We start from the raw sequence: 18,871 nt of genomic DNA, 5'->3' as shown, positions 1-18,871 counted from the left end.
AAAAAAAGAAAGAAAAAAAAAGTATTGAAACAAAACCATTTACAATGACCTTGTCCATAATTTCTCCAAAAGCTACGCTGGCAGGCATCATCTTACTTTTTACACTACTGTAGTACTGCCCCCTCCTCACGTTGCATAAAAATATCACTGTCATTAGTGCTGGTTTGGCGACAAGAGGAAAGAGACGCAGATACAAATGTAAGTTGGACTAATAGCTGGCGTGCTGACCAAGATACTTTTGCTAGATAGCTAATTAAAGGTTACAGTTTTAATACCTATTTTCAACATGGGATCTGTTATCTGTGCAAAATAAAAACCACAAAAAACAACTTATGGCTGGATTTTGGATAAATGCGAATACTGATGAATTTACCTCCAGTGGGATACCACAACAGAACATTAGACACAGTATAATGGGTGGATCTATGAAAACATGTTGAAGTATAATGTTTTAGCCAGACTCAAACTACAGAGCATATACCCAGTGTCTAGTGGGACAACACTTCCTGAACAACATTTTAATACCGGCCCCAGAGGCACAGAACTTTCCACAGTAGACTTGTTTTCCTTTACCTTGTTTGGCTGGACTGTGCGGCGGAGGTTTTCCATCCACTTATCTCTCTCTGCTGCCGAGGAGCAGCTGAAGCATTTGCTGCCACTGGAGTAAGTCACCTGGTAGCGATGCATTGTCAAAGCGTAAAAAAAAAAGAAAGGAAAATGTATCAAAGGTCACTCAAAAGGTTGTGAGTTAATCATTTACGTTGTCTGTCATAACAATAAATATTACCTCAAAGCAGTAGTCTTGCCCCAAAATGCTGCTGTGCAATGGCTTTACCAGGATCTTATCTTCAGTCCCCAGGTCCAGAGCCTCCACCGCACTGCCTGGGCTCAGCAAAGACTCATGGGAACGGGATTCTTTTAGTTTAGGTAACCCACGTGACCTACATTAAGGGAAGGTTATAATTAAAACAGCAGCCAGTCCCACGGAACCATGAAATACACATTCATTTGCAAATATCATTATTTATAAATTACACAGAGGGAAAACACAAATGTGGCCCACCAAACCCCTCTCGCAGCAAACCCCAGATTGAAATAGATAATAGTTAGCACACAACATTTAAGTGTTTGGATAAAGCGCTACGGAATATGTTGGCGCTATATAAATAAACGATGAGGATGATGATAAATGCATGTAGATAAATCATCAAGCAACAATTTTTAAACAAATCACAGCTGCTCAATACACTGTTTATTACTATACACTGAATTTTAACACAAGCTAAAAATATCAATGTTAAAAGTTGCTTAGAACAGTTTCAAACACTCCTCTATTTTGGGGGGCCTTGATGCCCTGAAAGCTTGTACAGATGTATGGTCCTGTTATCTAATAAAGTTAGGACATTCAAAAGACTTTTGTATCTTACACGTTCATGGCAACAAAACAAATAACACTAAAGAATCATTTTGAAAGACAAGTGTTCTACATAAAGTACAATTGAGTCTTTGTATATGTTCCAGTTGCCAATGGATACATTAATACAGTAGAAGTTATGCATGTTGTGATACAAAAGAAAAACAGACTTACATGAAGCAATTATATAGCCACCTTGCTGTGCATCCCCAAATCATAGCTAGGATTCATTTCACAAATCCTCACCCATCGCTCCTTTGCACAAAGGTCAGGGGTCACATGCCACCAGGAAATTAAATCTGCCAGGAGGGATGTCAAGTAGCCAAGCCGGGCATACTGTCAGGGGATGAGGGATGTTCTCACAACCTCACATTAGAGAATACGCTGAATTCCGATCATTCCAGACTCAGGAACAGAATTGGCTGCCAGTGAAATGAAATCTGGCTTCTAATAGCTGGCTACTGCATCCTTCCCCTCCTCCTAGAGCATCCGCCCCTCAGGTAGCACAAGCACAGTCCCGGTGAGCCCAGGCTGCTGCACTCTGGGCCTGTTGCTATGACAATGCACCTATAAGCAGATTACAGTTTGCAGGCAAGCAGGCAGAAGCTGCAGCCAGGCTGGCTCAAAGAGCATGCTCTGTAAACATTGCAAAGGTGACCTTTTCAACCAGCTTCCCTTGCACAAAACACGGACAAGGAAGAGCTTAGGAGCGAAGGGGGGCTCCTAAACACTGCACTGTGGTTGACCCAAGAGGGGTATCAGCGACATTTAATGCGTCAAACCTCCTGGAACCATCTCCACTGGGAGAAATTACCACCTTCCACCCTTTACAGTCATCTGCTTATTTCCTCTGCATCCCTAACTCTTCTCACTATGTGACAAATATTCACCTTCATGGACCACATATAGGTGAATGTAAAGTCGTAACAGAAGGAAGGTAATTGATGTGTCACAGATTTGCAATACAATTCCCTCTTCAATCCTTAATGAGCCTAGAAAAACACACACAAACACACACACATATGCTTTCACTGTTAAAGCAGAGTGCTAGCTGTGGTCATACTGACAAGGAAGTGTTAATAATATTGATCAGTAAAAAGGAGTGCCTGACATTTAACCCTCAACTAGCAAGAGATCAAACCAGCCTCCAGCAAGTGCAAGATCCAGCGAGGATGGATTAAAGAGCTCTTCCTGTATTACTGGGGAAGCTATTGGAAAACTGAGCAGCGCTTAGCTGCCCCTGTAGAGACACGGATAATCCCAGGGAAGCAGGATTACAGTAAACAGCATAGAGGCAGAGAAGGGGGGGCGATAAAAGGCATCCTTTACACTATATAAATCCATGTCTGTCAGTGTAACAACAAGCAATGTGAACCTAATGGTTATGTTTAGAGCTAGAACCCATTATATAAAGATACTATCATTACGCAACAAGTTGGCTGTCAATCGCCTGGAAGATAATGGGACTGGCAAGAAATATCTGTATATAAAAAAAAAACAACCAACCAAGGTTATTTTGAATTATCCATTTTAATAAACCAACAACTAAATCTAATGACAATTGACTTACCAGAAAAATAAGAGGTCTGCTCTGCTTATTACAGTAACTGACTATGATATAATATCTGCCTATCATACCAACAAACTAAGGCGCTCGCCCTGCCAACTATACCATATATCTCCTGTATATTGTACCAACAAGCTAAGTAACATACTCTGTCAATTACATTAAACATATAGATCCTGAGTCATTAAGGAAAGGAAGGCAAAAAAGTAAATATTCTCCTAGACAAACCATGTTACAATACAAGGGGTGCACATTAGTTTATTAATTTGCACATAAGTTAAATACTGGCTGTTTTTTCATGTAGCACACAAATACTTGATAGCTTTATTTTTACACTGAAATTTAAAGTTGATATAGGACATGCTCTACCCCAACTATCAATCTGTCCCTACATTTTAAATTTACCTCCCCTCCAATGCAACATGGTTTTGCCCAGGTGCAGAGTTACTACTTTTTTATGCTTTGCTCTCCTTAATGACTCAGGCCCATAAACTTAAACACTATTTGTGTGCAGGACAACACAAACACCTCCCCTTCCTATAATGTCAGCCAATTTATAGACTGCTCTACCTAATTACAATACCTGTCTACCATTTTGGCCAATTCAGAGACTTGCCATCCTTATTGCACAAGTCAACTACAGGATTTGTCCTGCCTTACACAGGCCAACAAATACACTATTCTGGTCTATTATACTGGGCCACTAATAGAATTTTCCTGACTATTAAGTCCAATAGGCGATTATCCCGGCATATTATACTAAGTGAAGTGACCTGCTTATTATACTGGTCAACCTGTCCCACCTATTTTACTACTGAACTCACTCCCTTACTGCCCCGGTTATTACTGTTGACTGAAATTTGCTTTTTTTGTTATTACACTGGTCATCTAAATAACCTGTATTGTATAATCCACCAGTCACCTAAGAGACTTGTCCTGCTTATTACTCAAACCAACAAAGACACTTGTCAAGCTATTATGTTCACATTACCCAAGTTTGCAATCATATATGCCGGGAACAGCCAATGCAGTAACCTCAGGCCTCAATCTGCTGCTTCTCCTAAGGAACTCCATTAGAACAAAAAGTCGCATCTGGGAAAGAAGGCGGTTGATGCTAATTACTTTGGTGCCACTGCTGAATTTGACCCATTTAAGAGCCTGGCTGAAAGGAGGGAGCATTTTACAATCACTCAGCAAGCTCTAGGACTTGATCATATTGCTCTGAAATCTGCCTGTTAGGATTATAAACCAGAAAAGGATAATGCTGCATTAATAGAGCCTCACCAACCATCAACAGCTAGGACTCACATTACATCCATTAGCTGATAAGGAGACAGGGGGTGACTGGCATTCTGCAACAAGAGCCAGCAGCTACCATACTACACACACACATTCTCTATACACAAGCAATCAAAGCTGAAAGATCGCTACTGCTGTAGCGTTAGCGGACCTAACAGAGCCCTCTGCAGAGCCAGGACCATGAAAACATTGTAAAGGAAATACTTATCTGTTGTTGCAGAGAAACAGAAGCAATGCTTCATCTGAGTTGTGTGCCCCTTTAGTTTACATGCCCAGGTACAAGCAATGCTGCAGCTCTAACGCCGCACCCTGAAGCTCTGCCCAGTTTTCATTTGTTAATTACTTAAATGCCCAATCTCTCTGCCAACTCTCAAGGGAAACATGGCAGCTCTCAGACGTCGCATCTTAAGTGCTCAGGATTTATATGGCTAGAAGGGCAGATATGGTCATGGTTCTCCTCTCGGCTGGTGCCAGTTAATGCTTAATGCAGCTTATTAACCTTATCTTTCAATTCTTCAGCTTTGAAGAAGACACCTACTGATTAACTCTAGGGATTGTGAGCCGATCACATTACATTATCTAGAAATCTAACAGCAAATTATAGGTTTTTTTTTGTCTAACTTCAAAAGAAGCTTTTCGTATTAATTGTGAGAACAAACCTGCACACATATAAAACTATGTTTTTATAATATTAATATATATATATATATATATATATATATATATATATATATATATATATATATATATATATATATATAATCTCCCTTACAGGGAGCCATCTATTGCAAATAGGTGTAAGGAGACATTCGCTCTGAGTTAGTGGGATATAAGTACCGGTGAAAAACATTTGTAACACAAACAAAGCCCCCAACAGGCTGTCATTGTTAAAAGTGTTATTTTACTTTTACGTATTGCATAAAATCTTTCATTCAGGGAGTCTGATGTAAACTGTGTTGTTTTTTTTTGCAGTCTCTACTTTTTAAATATATGTAGTGCTTTATGTCACACATCTTACTGCAATGTTCCCAATTATGTCACTGGTATCTGGGTTAACAAGTGTGCAACATCTCAATAAGACCCCCGAGAGAGAGGTGCCCACCTGTATTTGTTTATATAAACATCTCTAATTTGCTCTGTTCTCCCAGTAATGCAACGAAATATACTCTAAATTCAGTTTGGCTCTGCTGACCAATGGCAGACAAAAGCAGCATTCAAACGCATCTAAAGCAGAGCTGCACACTTTGCAAAGAAAATGCCACATCTAAGAATCCAAAAATGACCAGTACTAGATGCTTATATGCCTCTATTTATGGTAAATGTCTGTGTATTTGAAAATTTGTAGATCCTTTTTATGGTATGAAATGTGCCCCAAAGAAAATATATCCCATTTGACTCAAGAATGGATCCTTGTAAATGGATTTACCCCACATATTTACTGCAAATGAAGCAGTAGTTCATTTTGTCAACATGGACAAGGTGACAAATCCTAGAAATGAAAGCGGGCTTTAAGGGAGTCGGAAATGTACGTGAACATTTGTTAGAATATTTAAAAATGCAGTTGATAATGGTTGAATACCAATAATGGGCATAATCAAACAATTTGAAATCTTATAATGTGTTTTTTTGTTTTTAAAAGGTTGATCTTACATCTTCTAGCATGACGGGTAGCAAGACAAGACAGTGTGTGACTATTTCATTACAGAAAACAAACAAACCAAAACAAATAGGAGATAACTATTATCACATTTACATCACAACAAGCATTGTATTATCTTGTTGGCATGTGAGTATATATAATTTATAGCATGAAGCCAATGTAGATAGTTGTCACATATATCTGTGGTGGTTTAGCATCTACAGTGTATCTGCTACAATTATTATTCAAGTACGGTGTTTCCGACCACCCATTGTGTATTCTAATGAATCTCTACCCTCTATCCAAAATATTACAGAAGTAAAAGCCAATTAATCATACTTATTCACACAGTCAGCAAAGGGGCTCCTTCTCTTTCCATGTAAGCATTATGTGCTTTGGCTAGATATCCGGTGAGCCCCAAGATCCAAATCATCAACTAGATCAATATTTAAATATTGAGGTTTGTTTTTTTTCCCTATAAGCAACAAACTTTGTTCTATATAAGAGAGTGAGTATTTCTGAATCATAAAGACCCACTAAACAGATAACAATAGCTGTTCTAGTAAACACAACACCAAAAATATCACTGTACTGTGAATGCTATTAATAACACTTTTCAATAAGGCCAATTCTATTTAGGTCTAGCCATCCCCTAAATCGTGGGTCAAATTATTTTGGAAGCAGTGAACTCTGAACCTACCTAGTAAAGAAAGAGCTGGCAGATCGACCCCCCTGGCACCTCCTGAGAGTAAAAGCCATATCAGCTCTTCGTCATGTCCGAATGTAAAGCTAGTGTGCTGGTCAGCCAGGACACATTAATGCCAGAAAATGACTTTCGCTTAATCTGCCGGAATCCGTCCCACGTGTTTAGCAGTCCAGAGGGGAACACAATCCAGCCCAGCTGTCGTAAGAGGCTGGGCTGCTACTCTGCCATATTCATTACACATGTATTTACACTTACCCTACTACAGCCTACCCAATGAGAGAATTACGTGCTCTCACAACAAACATTGCATTGCCAAATCACTTAAACAAGGATTATCCACAAATTAGGTTTAGTTAGACTTTCTGAACTTCGGATACTTTTAAGAAAAATTAGGTACTGCAAATTAACTTGTGCTTCCATAATTTTTCTTTAACGGGAAATTTAATCATAAGCTCATTCATTACAAAGCTTTACATAAATGGTATACTGTATCTTTTACAGTTGCATTAAAAATAACCCAAAAAAGTGAGTCCCTAACAGTGACGGCAGTACATGTCGCCACAATGTGGAACAGGCTCTCTGCCCTTGGAGCAATGACTCCTTATCAAATATCCGAAATTCGTGTTTTGTTTTTTTCTTTTAAAACAGATGTATATAAAACACTGATTTTGCACAGGATAGGCCTCTGGAATAATTACAGTATTTATATATGTTGCTATATTTTGTATTTCTTTTATATATATATCTGCATTTTGTGCTGCTTCCTATATTCCTCTTATTGTCTTAATGTAGACAAGCAAATTAAAGAAAGCCAACTAGTGCAATCAATGTGTAAGAGAGGTTATCCACCAGAGAGAAAAATGTGTTGATGTCTGTAAGATGAAAAATGTATGTTTTGTCTAGATTTTCACCAAGTACAAAGACTCGCATTATCCCAAAGCCACTGGGCAAAGTATGCTGGGGGTTATAGTCAATAGGCTGCAAAGTACAATCTGGCAGCTGCAGCGGGATACAAAGGGAAACTACTTTGATGAGACAACGGGGAATCCTGAACAAAAACCTATCAAGAGGAATACGAAGCAACACAATCATGCCAAAGATTTCTTGCCAGAGCTAAAAATGGGACATTAACTTTAGAATAGGAAGACAGATACAATTGCTACCAAGCATGACTACACAAAGAACAATATAACAGAGATTATGAATGCATTGTCGGGTTGCATTAAGAAAAAAAAAAAAGCATTTGCAGAATTCACCAATGAGAAAGGCTGGGGCGAAATGCAGAAAGCTAAAAGATTAGAGCTAGCAATGGTTTGACATAAGGGAAGGTCTAAGGTGTGGGGGGAGAGGAACAATAACATACGCCAGTGGATTCCAAAGTTTTTCAGTTAAAGCCACTCTTACGGTTTTCATAATTTTTTCAAGGCACCCCTAAGCCAAAATAATTACCAAATAGTTCCCCGCCTTGCTTACCAGGGAGCCTAGGCGCACAGTTTGGGAACCACTGATACAGGCAAAGGATAACACCAACAAACAATGGATTGCAGGCGGAAACAGGGCTGTGGACCTTGTGGCACAACCAATTACCATAGAGTCTAATGTATTCGACTTGAGAGAACATAGTTATAACACACGTCATAGACATGCTATTAACCTGCATCCGCATGAAACACTTTGTACATACATGGGAATGTTGTGCATGTTTAGAACCATTACCTATGTTGCGTACTGGGTGCAACACAGTTTGTAATAAAGTGTAAAGAGTAAAATGCTGCAGGCGGGTGAGGAATCCCTGCCCACTATGCCGAAATAGCCCAGCTGGTGCAATGGGCCGCATTTAAAAGTGCAGCGTGCAAGAAAACTGTGCATATCTGCGTTTTTAATTGCTGCCCTTTTATTAATACTGCGTTCTGTGACGCAATAAATATAACTGCCTGAAGACCACTTGTCTGTTATCAAGAACAAACAGTTTCTTCACCATGGATGGTTAGAAAATTAGGACTTAAGCTCAGCTTGTTGACGAACCATGGCTACAGTGCAAATGTTTACACAACTCCAGCTAGTTCACTAGCAAGGGATCATATGTTGGGAGTCTCCAGTATCTTGTAGCCTCCATAGTCAACAAGAGTTGGCAGAGTGATGAGCAGCAGTCAGAAGGAGCAGAGACACACATTGCTTGCAGAGTTATACTAACACTTGGAGTGATTCCCAGCAGCACAGGGAGTTGTACAGCGACATCCAATGAAAACTCCCATTTCTGATCAGGTAAACATCACACTTATGAGATCTGGGCAGCGTTCTATCACATCAATCCAACTATGTACGTAGACCCTGCAGCTAGAATGAAAATCTACAACTAGACGTCTACAGCCTAAAAATCAAGCTTGCTCTTATACATAATACACTATACCCTCCTGGGTATCTTCTTGGTGCTGATTTAAATGCCAACCACAACAAACATTTTCAAAATCTGTAACACCATAGAATGAAATATACATACATACATACATACACACATTATATATATATATATATATATATATATATATATATATATGTATGTGTATATATATATATCTATATATATCTATCTATCTATCTCTCTATATATATATATATATATATATATATATATATATATATATATATATATATATCTCTATATCTCTATATATATCTCTATCTCTATATCTATATATATATATATCTATATCTCTCTCTCTCTATATCTATATCTCTATATCTATATATATATATATATATATATATATATATATATATATATATATATATATATATATATATATATATATATATATATATATATATATATATCTATATCTCTCTCTCTCTCTATATATATACACACACACACACATATAGATTTATTTTATATATCCACATACATACAGATGCCATATTATTTTTATGTTTCCCTGTGTTTCATGATTGGTTCACAGAGGTTTATAAGGTGACCTCTGCATTTTGATTGCTATCTCTGGGAAAACACCATCCAGTGAGGGGACACAGGTCAGATTGTTTTATCAACAAATTTTTATGAAATATTGCAATCTGGAAATACTTCACTGACTGATTGATGGACTTGTAAACTAAAATGCTGCTACTATTTACCCACTCTCTGTTCCTAACAGATTTTCTATGTGAATACTGAATTGCCCAGAGACTACCTGGAAACAAACAGATATATTGCTATGCAGTGTGTTTGACAACCAGGGATGCCTGCCTGCTGGGTAATCAGCTGATCACAGGTATTACAGGTCTCATTACTAATTGTGGGTCATTGGTATTGGACATCAGCAGGAGGGGCGTACATCCAAGGTTCCGGATTTATCTTTGAAAGGTCGGGGTCTTAATATCTGTGTAGTACAAACATTTGTTTACAGCTGATCACTGAAAAGTTTGTGGAAGATTCTGTAGAAATTCTCTATTTTCAATATCACAGTAACAACTTGTGCTGTGCACCATCGATGATCTTATATAAGAATATGATAATCAGGTACCTGATTAGGACAATATAAGGGAAAATATCAAATATTTATTAGACACAAAACAGACTTATAAGCTGCTCTGTCTATTTATGTTGTATATTTTAATGCCATATTTCATAATAATGTTTTTTTAATGGTTTATTTGATTCTTTTTTTTATGAATAAAACGTTAATATTCTGTTGAGTGGTATCTATATGTACTGAAGAGAAGGTGTCTTGCACTCCTATTATTCTATAAATAATAAATATTGTTTTTATATATGCAATTTGAAGCACTTATTAGAACAAAAGAGAGTTTAGATAAGGGTACAATTGATGGGGAAACATTTTTTCTATGCACACTAGCCCAGCACCCCTCACTCTTTCCCCCCCCCCCCCCCCAAAACATTTTTCTTGCATATTTAAATTAAATTGACACACTTACTGAGAAGAGTTGATGTTGATGAATGTGCTAAAGGTCGGACTTGAAAATAATAAGACTTATAAAAGGTTTCTTTGGAAAAATATATCAAAAATATTGGTGGTTGTTGTACATGTAAAGTTTACATATGGGTGTCCTGTGCCTAATACAAGTAATGAAACAGTGTGTTATAAAACCGGGCAAGAGACAATTATCCTGTCTTCTAACACTGGGATCTCTCAGTGTTATATTCAGCCCAATTAGTTGGCTAATTATTGCAATAAACCCATCATCATCCTGTAAGAGGTTATAAATCTCCACTGCTATATTTTACTGGTAGACAATGTCCCCTGGGATACTCTGCAAACGTATTTTTATATCCTGGCCATAAATCTGTGAATTAATATGGCTCTGATCAGTTCTCTCCATCAGATGTATTGCACTGTATATTACTGCAATGGGAGACAAATGGATTGGGTCACACACAAACAGCATCACAACACCGAGGCTGCACTAAATAGCTGTATATATCATGTAAATAGGCACAGCCAGTCTTACCTGTCACTCTCTGCAGGACGCAGGGACGGCAGGCGGAAGCTTGTGTTTCTGTCCAGCTTTGACTGACTCTTTGTCCTCTTGATAGAGCCTTTTAGACGTTTGCTGAAGAATCCCTTAGAGGAAGAGAGGATGTAGTGAGACACTTGTACATACTGACACTGCTGTACGCTGTATCTCTGCTTCTCACCCGCAAGGAATAAACGGACCACCGCTCTTATCACAATATCTCATGTTTGATATATTAATGATCAGGATGTTCTCCAACGGATGGAGTGCAATAAAATTGTCCCTGATAATAAGGAAATCTGTCATTAACACAAGTGGCTACTGAAGTTACAGGGGCGCCTCCGGGATTGAGTTTTATTAGAGCTGATGGCTGCAATTTGAGAAAATGAAATTCTAGCAAATGTGGTTTCATTATTTCATTATAGACTATAAGTTATTACAGACTGAACAATCAACTGTCAGCTTTACGTATGTAAAAAATGTATCTGGAAATATTAGTTTTAAATTACTATCTACTATCCCTGTAGTTCCGGACACTTTGCAGTCTTGGGGAATATAGTCAAATCAACTGGGGCAGACAAAATATTTTGCCCTGCCTTTTAGAATAAAAATACACTATTAACTTTTTAATAGTTCCTAGCATCTAACCCGCAAAATTCTAACATTCCCAAGTGCCAGACATTACCCCTAATCTCAGTAGTAAGGGAAAACAAGACATTTGATCGAAGAGAGAGACACCTATCTGTAACAGCATACCTGCAGACATTTAAAACAAATCTGACAATTAAGCGTGAAGGAGCAGGGGGGGGGGGGGGGCACAGGTGAAGGAGCAGGGGGGGGGGCACAGGTGAAGGAGCAGGGGGGGGGGGCACAGGTGAAGGAGCAGGGGGGGGGGCACAGGTGAAGGAGCAGGGGGGGGTCACAGGTGAAGGAGCAGGGGGGGGGGGCCACAGGTGAAGGAGCAGGGGGGGGGGTCACAGGTGACGGAGCAGGGGGGGGGGTCACAGGTGACGGAGCAGGGGGGGGTCACAGGTGACGGAGCAGGGGGGGTCACAGGTGACGGAGCAGGGGAGCCACAGGTGAAGGAGCAGGGGAGCCACAGGTGAAGGAGCAGGGGAGCCACAGGTGAAGGAGCAGGGGAGCCACAGGTGAAGGAGCAGGGGAGCCACAGGTGAAGGAGCAGGGGAGGCCACAGGTGAAGGAGCAGGGGGGGCCACAGGTGAAGGAGCAGGGGGGGGCACAGATGAAGGAGCAGGGGGGGGGGCACAGATGAAGGAGCAGGGGGGGGGGCACAGGTGAAGGAGCAGGGGGGGGGGCACAGGTGAAGGAGCAGGGGGGGGCACAGGTGAAGGAGCAGGGGGGGGCACAGGTGAAGGAGCAGGGGGGGGGGGCACAGGTGAAGGAGCAGGGGGGGGCACAGGTGAAGGAGCAGGGGGGGGGGCACAGGTGAAGGAGCAGGGGGGGGCACAGGTGAAGGAGCAGGGGGGGGCACAGGTGAAGAAGCAGGGGGGGGCACAGGTGAAGGAGCAGGGGGGGGCACAGGTGAAGGAGCAGGGGGGCACAGGTGAAGGAGCAGGGGGGGGCACAGGTGAAGGAGCAGGGGGGGGGCGCACAGGTGAAGGAGCAGGGGGGGGGGCGCACAGGTGAAGGAGCAGGGGGGGGGCACAGGTGAAGGAGCAGGGGGGGGCACAGGTGAAGGAGCAGGGGGGGCACAGGTGAAGGAGCAGGGGGGGGCACAGGTGAAGGAGCAGGGGGGGCACAGGTGAAGGAGCAGGGGGGGGCACAGGTGAAGGAGCAGGGGGGGGCACAGGTGAAGGAGCAGGGGGGGGCACAGGTGAAGGAGCAGGGGGGGCACAGGTGAAGGAGCAGGGGGGGGCACAGGTGAAGGAGCAGGGGGGGGGCACAGGTGAAGGAGCAGGGGGGGGGCACAGGTGAAGGAGCAGGGGGGGGGCACAGGTGAAGGAGCAGGGGGGGGCACAGGTGAAGGAGCAGGGGGGGGCCACAGGTGAAGGAGCAGGGGGGGGTCACAGGTGACGGAGCAGGGGGGGGGTCACAGGTGACGGAGCAGGGGGGGTCACAGGTGACAGAGCAGGGGAGCCACAGGTGAAGGAGCAGGGGAGCCACAGGTGAAGGAGCAGGGGAGCCACAGGTGAAGGAGCAGGGGAGCCACAGGTGAAGGAGCAGGGGAGCCACAGGTGAAGGAGCAGGGAGCCACAGGTGAAGGAGCAGGGGAGCCACAGGTGAAGGAGCAGGGGAGCCACAGGTGAAGGAGCAGGGGGGGCCACAGGTGAAGGAGCAGGGGGGGCACAGGTGAAGGAGCAGGGGGGGGCACAGGTGAAGGAGCAGGGGGGGGCACAGATGAAGGAGCAGGGGGGGGCACAGATGAAGGAGCAGGGGGGGGCACAGGTGAAGGAGCAGGGGGGGGCACAGGTGAAGGAGCAGGGGGGGGCACAGGTGAAGGAGCAGGGGGGGGCACAGGTGAAGGAGCAGGGGGGGGCACAGGTGAAGGAGCAGGGGGGGGGGCACAGGTGAAGGAGCAGGGGGGGGCACAGGTGAAGGAGCAGGGGGGGGGCACAGGTGAAGGAGCAGGGGGGGGCACAGGTGAAGGAGCAGGGGGGGGCACAGGTGAAGGAGCAGGGGGGGGCACAGGTGAAGGAGCAGGGGGGGGCACAGGTGAAGGAGCAGGGGGGGGGCACAGGTGAGGGAGCAGGGGGGGCACAGGTGAAGGAGCAGGGGGGGCACAGGTGAAGGAGCAGGGGGGGCACAGGTGAAGGAGCAGGGGGGGGCACAGGTGAAGGAGCAGGGGGGGGGGCACAGGTGAAGGAGCAGGGGGGGGGCACAGGTGAAGGAGCGGGGGGGCACAGGTGAAGGAGCAGGGGGGGGGCACAGGTGAAGGAGCAGGGGTGGGGCACAGGTGAAGGAGCAGGGGGGGGGCACAGGTGAAGGAGCAGGGGGGGGGCACAGGTGAAGGAGCAGGGGGGGGCACAGGTGAAGACTCCCAGGGCCACAATAAATAATGCTGCAAGGGCATCACAATGTTACCCAGTTGTAAACAGTACCTGGCATTTCACTACAATTTCTACAAAACATAAAGAAATTCTTTTTCAAGTCATATTTCTTATACCATTGCTGAATAGACCAAATTACAACTATTTAATTGTTTCACTAATATGATGAACCGCGACAACATTTTAAGGACGCACTTCTGACTTCTCTGTGCTGCAGTGAACAGTTGTGCATGCGATACAATGGCAATATAGACATTTACAGCTATTTGTTTGCCCTTTTATACAATAAGTGACACAGAAGTGCTGTCATTTGATAAACGCTGATACTTTTTCAAACTAGTTGCATAGATTGAAATTAAATCCTACTGCAAGTACATCATGTTTTATTGAACTTTACTAAAAAGCTTTTTTTTTTTTTTAAACAATCCACTTTATAAATAAATAAACTACTGTTTCAATTACCACTTCAAAAATCCTTATTGAAATATTCTACACAACTAAACTGGATTACATTTTAGCCCCTTGAAGTGGACTGGCCACTTGTACACTGTGGACGCTGGTATTTTGTAGTTTGAACCAATTGTCATGAGAATGCAGCCTCTCAATTCACTGGGAACCAATGACATCCGAAGACACCTTGGCTCAGTTTCAGACTTGTTAGCAAAATGGTCGTAAATGACGCTATAAAACTGTGCAAGCAAAAATAGTGTATTTGCACCCATATGTAGAGCCGTACACAGACGCCAAGTCATCGTCATCAGTGAGTATTTATACCTGCCCTCTAGCAGGTGCAAAATATATGACTTGTAATAGGTGTATATGCATGTTTATGTAGGGCTACGTGAGCTGCATTTGTGCCAACACCCCTTACTATACTCTGCCTGCACTGGCACGTCGCTTACCTCCCCTGTTCTGCCTCTCCAATCCTAAGGAGGCACCAGTGCCAGATACTGGCAAGTCTCTTCCACTGAACGTAAGATACAGGTGTACTACCAACTAAAGAGAGGAGAACCAATCAGAAGCCTCAATGCAACTTAAAGGGAATGTCATTTCTTCTTGAACCACTGTTAACAAGTCAGCCAAACATCTGAATGTAATTTACAATTGTTACAATTGCTGTCAAGTTAGTAGTCACCCACAAAAATCATCTGGACAAAGTCTCTCTGAATAAAAAAATAAATAAAAAGACCTGCCATTGTTCTTCTAAAGGCTACTACCATAATTAGACAATGGTCATAATATAGAGATAAACCTTTCACATGCTTCAGGCATTCTGTGAAAGAATGCTCAACTGATGTTCCCATAAACAAATATGTCATTGTGTTCAGCCATCATAATAAAGATATGCAGCACATTTATTGTGCAAATATGGGTGGTTCATACGCAGAATTTGTGAGTTCTGGAGATGTATGACTGAAGCTTATACATACACTGTATATAATGACAGATATTAGGAATTCACCTCAAAGGCCCGTGACCTGTATAAAAGCGCTCTTGCTTGCTAAATTACAGTAGGGGTAACTTATCCCATATCTACAGGTTAGAATAATGACAAAAAGAAAGGATCACATATATCTAAATTGCAGTCTTTTCAGAACTCAAAGACCAATACAGAACAATTTCACTATTAGCTAATTAGTACTTGAGCAACCCCTAACAATTAATGTAATGGCTTCAGCACAGCTGAGCAATGTCAGACTCTGGGAGACTCACTATAATTATGTTTATTATTAATTGATGTATAGTGATTTTAGATCCTTTAATTAAATTAGGTTTTGTGATGAAACCAATATAGTTATAATAAACGTAAAAAATATTATCAATGCGACTTGGAAGTTCACAGCATGTTGTACGTGACAGAGTGCTTCTCAATGTCACTGGTCTCTACAGAATGGAATATGACCATTGATCAGAGCACAAAATGGCTGCTCCACTGTGTAAGCAACAGGTAACATTCAGGTTTAGATTGAGGGCAAGAGAGGTCTGGAGGGATAATGTTTCAAGCCACAAAGGAACCTGCATTACTCTCCACTCCAGTGTAACTAAGCCATATGTATATAATATGGCTAATGTCTAATAAACGTAATCTTTCATTGGGCTTAAAGTGCCAAAACCAGCGATACAACAGAGGCTGCATAATTCCATAATTTGAAGAGTTACATAAAAAGAATATGTATGTTATCCTAACTATAGTTGTTCAATAATAGGAAAACTGTACAGGTATGTTAAATCATCATCACCATTTATTTATATAGTGCCACTATTTCCACAGCGCTGTACAGAGAACTCACTCACATCAGTCCCTGCCCCATTGGAGCTTACAGTCTAAATTCCCTAACATACACACACAGACAGACAGACATACCAGGGTCAATTTGTTAGCAGCCAATTAACCTACTAGTATGTATTTGGAGAGTGGGAGGAAATCGGAGCACCCGGAGGAAGCCCATGCAAACACGGGGAGAACATACAAACTCTTCACAGATAAGGCCATGGTTGGGAATTGAACTCATGACCTCAGTGCTGTAAGGCAGAAGTGCTAATCTCTAAGCCACCATGCTGCCCGTAAACGGGGCAACACTCATATCTAAACATCATGGGCCTGATTCAGAGGCTGATATTAGTCTGTAGTGTATCCTGGCTTTTTCTGCACTGTGTACGCTCAAAAAGTGAAAGCACGCAACTGTGACCTATGACTCCCGACGTCTGAAGGGACGTGACAGGGGAGGGAAGGGGTGGTCTAACAGACAATGTACAGTAAGGGTGTGATCAGGGAAATGTGTACAGACTCAGACTGAAAGTGTTTTTATTTGCAGGCAGTCAGGGGCAGGTACATAAGGACAGACGGATTACAGAATGTAAATATCACCATGTATTAATTCAACTCAACTTTAACATCTGTCCCAGTAGCAATCTATAAGGAAATAGCAGGAAAACTACCTAGAATTGCAACAAAGCTGAAGCTGCTTCACTAATTTCAGGGTAACAACTTTAGCCATATCATATGCTATGTACATATAAAATGCATTGATATATTTACTGCCATAAAACTTGCTGAATACTGACCAACAGGTGCCCCTAAAAGAAGTTCTTATAATGCAGTTTAACTAATAATGCATTTCCGGTGTCCCAGTAATTCAGTATGATGAAAGGTTGCAGCTTTGGGGTAAAGGATCACAGCTTATCAATGTGACAATGTTTACAAAAGGTAAGTAAACAATTGTGACAAAAATATTTTTAACTTACTTTACACAGTTATCCTGTGCACATGATTATATAAATGTGTCTGATTATAGTCATGGGAGATGCAGAAATAGGAAATTATCCTAAACTACTGACCTATTTCTTAAAGACAGAGTCAGTAATTCATTTTTCATTCTAGCCCCAGGTAGACAGCAATGGGCAAATCAATTTTGGCAGTTATCATCATCACCATTTATTTGAATAGTTCCCAATTTTCCCAAAAAATTACGCTCCCTGAGCAAGTCTGTTCCCGTTTACAATGCAACTGACACTAAAGAATCTATTGCTGGAACTTTGCTGCTCTACCATCTTTATTTATTGGGGCCTGTCCCGCTGCAGTATCCCCCTCCCCACTGATCTCTGTTGTCATCCTGGCTCCACAGGAACAGCACTGGCGGAACAAGTCACGGCACTGTGACCCCACCCTTGCTGCACAATACTGTACAGCAAGGGGCAGGGTCGGGATGATGTGATTTGAATCGCGCCACTAAGCTCCACCCCTCATTTCACCAGGGAAGTAGGCAGGATGCGGATAGGTGCACTACTCTCCTGGGAGTGGAGGCCACAATCACTAAGCTCCACCCCTCATTTCACCAGGGAAGTAGGCAGGATGCGGATAGGTGCACTACTCTCCTGGGAGTGGAGGCCACAATCACTAAGCTCCACCCCCCTCATTTCACTATGGAAGTAGGCAGGATACGGATAGGTGCACTACTCTCCCGGGAGTGGAGGCCACAATCACTAAGCTCCACCCCTCATTTCACTATGGAAGTAGGCAGGATACGGATAGGTGCACTACTCTCCCGGGAGTGGAGGCCACAATCACTAAGCCCCACCCCTCATTTCACTATGGAAGTAAGCAGGATACGGATAGGTGCACTACTCTCCCGGGAGTGGAGGCCACAATCACCAAGCTCCACCCCTCATTTCACTATGGAAGTAGGCAGGATACGGATAGGTGCACTACTCTCCCGGGAGTGGAGGCCACATTGATCAGTGACCACTAACTTTTAACACTATTGAAAGTAAACTAAAAGTTATATGTTACAAGAATAATCATTTAACACTAACAGTAGTTATTCCAAAAGATCCAGAAATAAGAAACTGTCATAAGTCAGGAAATTACTGGAAGATTTACCCAACAGAGTTTGATGGTAAAGGCAATTTGTTACTGCATTAGCACAAAATGGGGATATCCCAGAACAGGAGAAATTCAAAACAGCAGCTTATTATATTAAAGGGATATTGATTCAAAATGGCGGGAAGGCGGCTAAGGGGGTTAGAATCTTAATGCATGAAAGGCTGGTGCAGAATAATTTCATCATATTAATGCAGAGCTGGGAATCACAGACTATAATTTAATAGAAGTAATGTGAAACCAGGCGAGAGAGATGGAAACACTCCTGCCAAGAAAAGCAATGTCAGCTGTGGGGCAGAGGAAGGCAACCTGTGCCTCTCTCCAGCTCCTGGTGAAGGACAACATCACTTTAGACAACACAAGGCTACAGAAAAAGTTTTCCCA

General features: G+C 42.5%; 1 protein-coding gene across 9 annotated transcripts in view; it reads right to left on the bottom strand.

Annotated features, from left to right (window-relative positions):
* The window catches only part of RASAL2 (RAS protein activator like 2), a 210,693-nt gene that overhangs the window by 29,521 nt on the left and 162,301 nt on the right, over positions 1-18,871 (bottom strand). For all 9 annotated transcript variants that reach the window (XM_075182214.1, XM_075182215.1, XM_075182217.1 and 6 more), the window contains 3 exons: positions 11,093-11,205; positions 788-941; positions 574-672 (listed from right to left, as the gene is read on the bottom strand). In XM_075182214.1, the coding sequence (XP_075038315.1) occupies positions 574-672; positions 788-941; positions 11,093-11,205 (366 nt within the window). The remainder of the gene's footprint in view (positions 1-573; positions 673-787; positions 942-11,092; positions 11,206-18,871) is intronic.

The sequence above is a fragment of the Mixophyes fleayi genome, chromosome 8 (assembly GCF_038048845.1).
Source record: "Mixophyes fleayi isolate aMixFle1 chromosome 8, aMixFle1.hap1, whole genome shotgun sequence".
NCBI classification, from domain to species: Eukaryota; Metazoa; Chordata; class Amphibia; order Anura; family Limnodynastidae; genus Mixophyes; species Mixophyes fleayi.
This window is presented reverse-complemented; position numbering and strand designations above follow the sequence as displayed.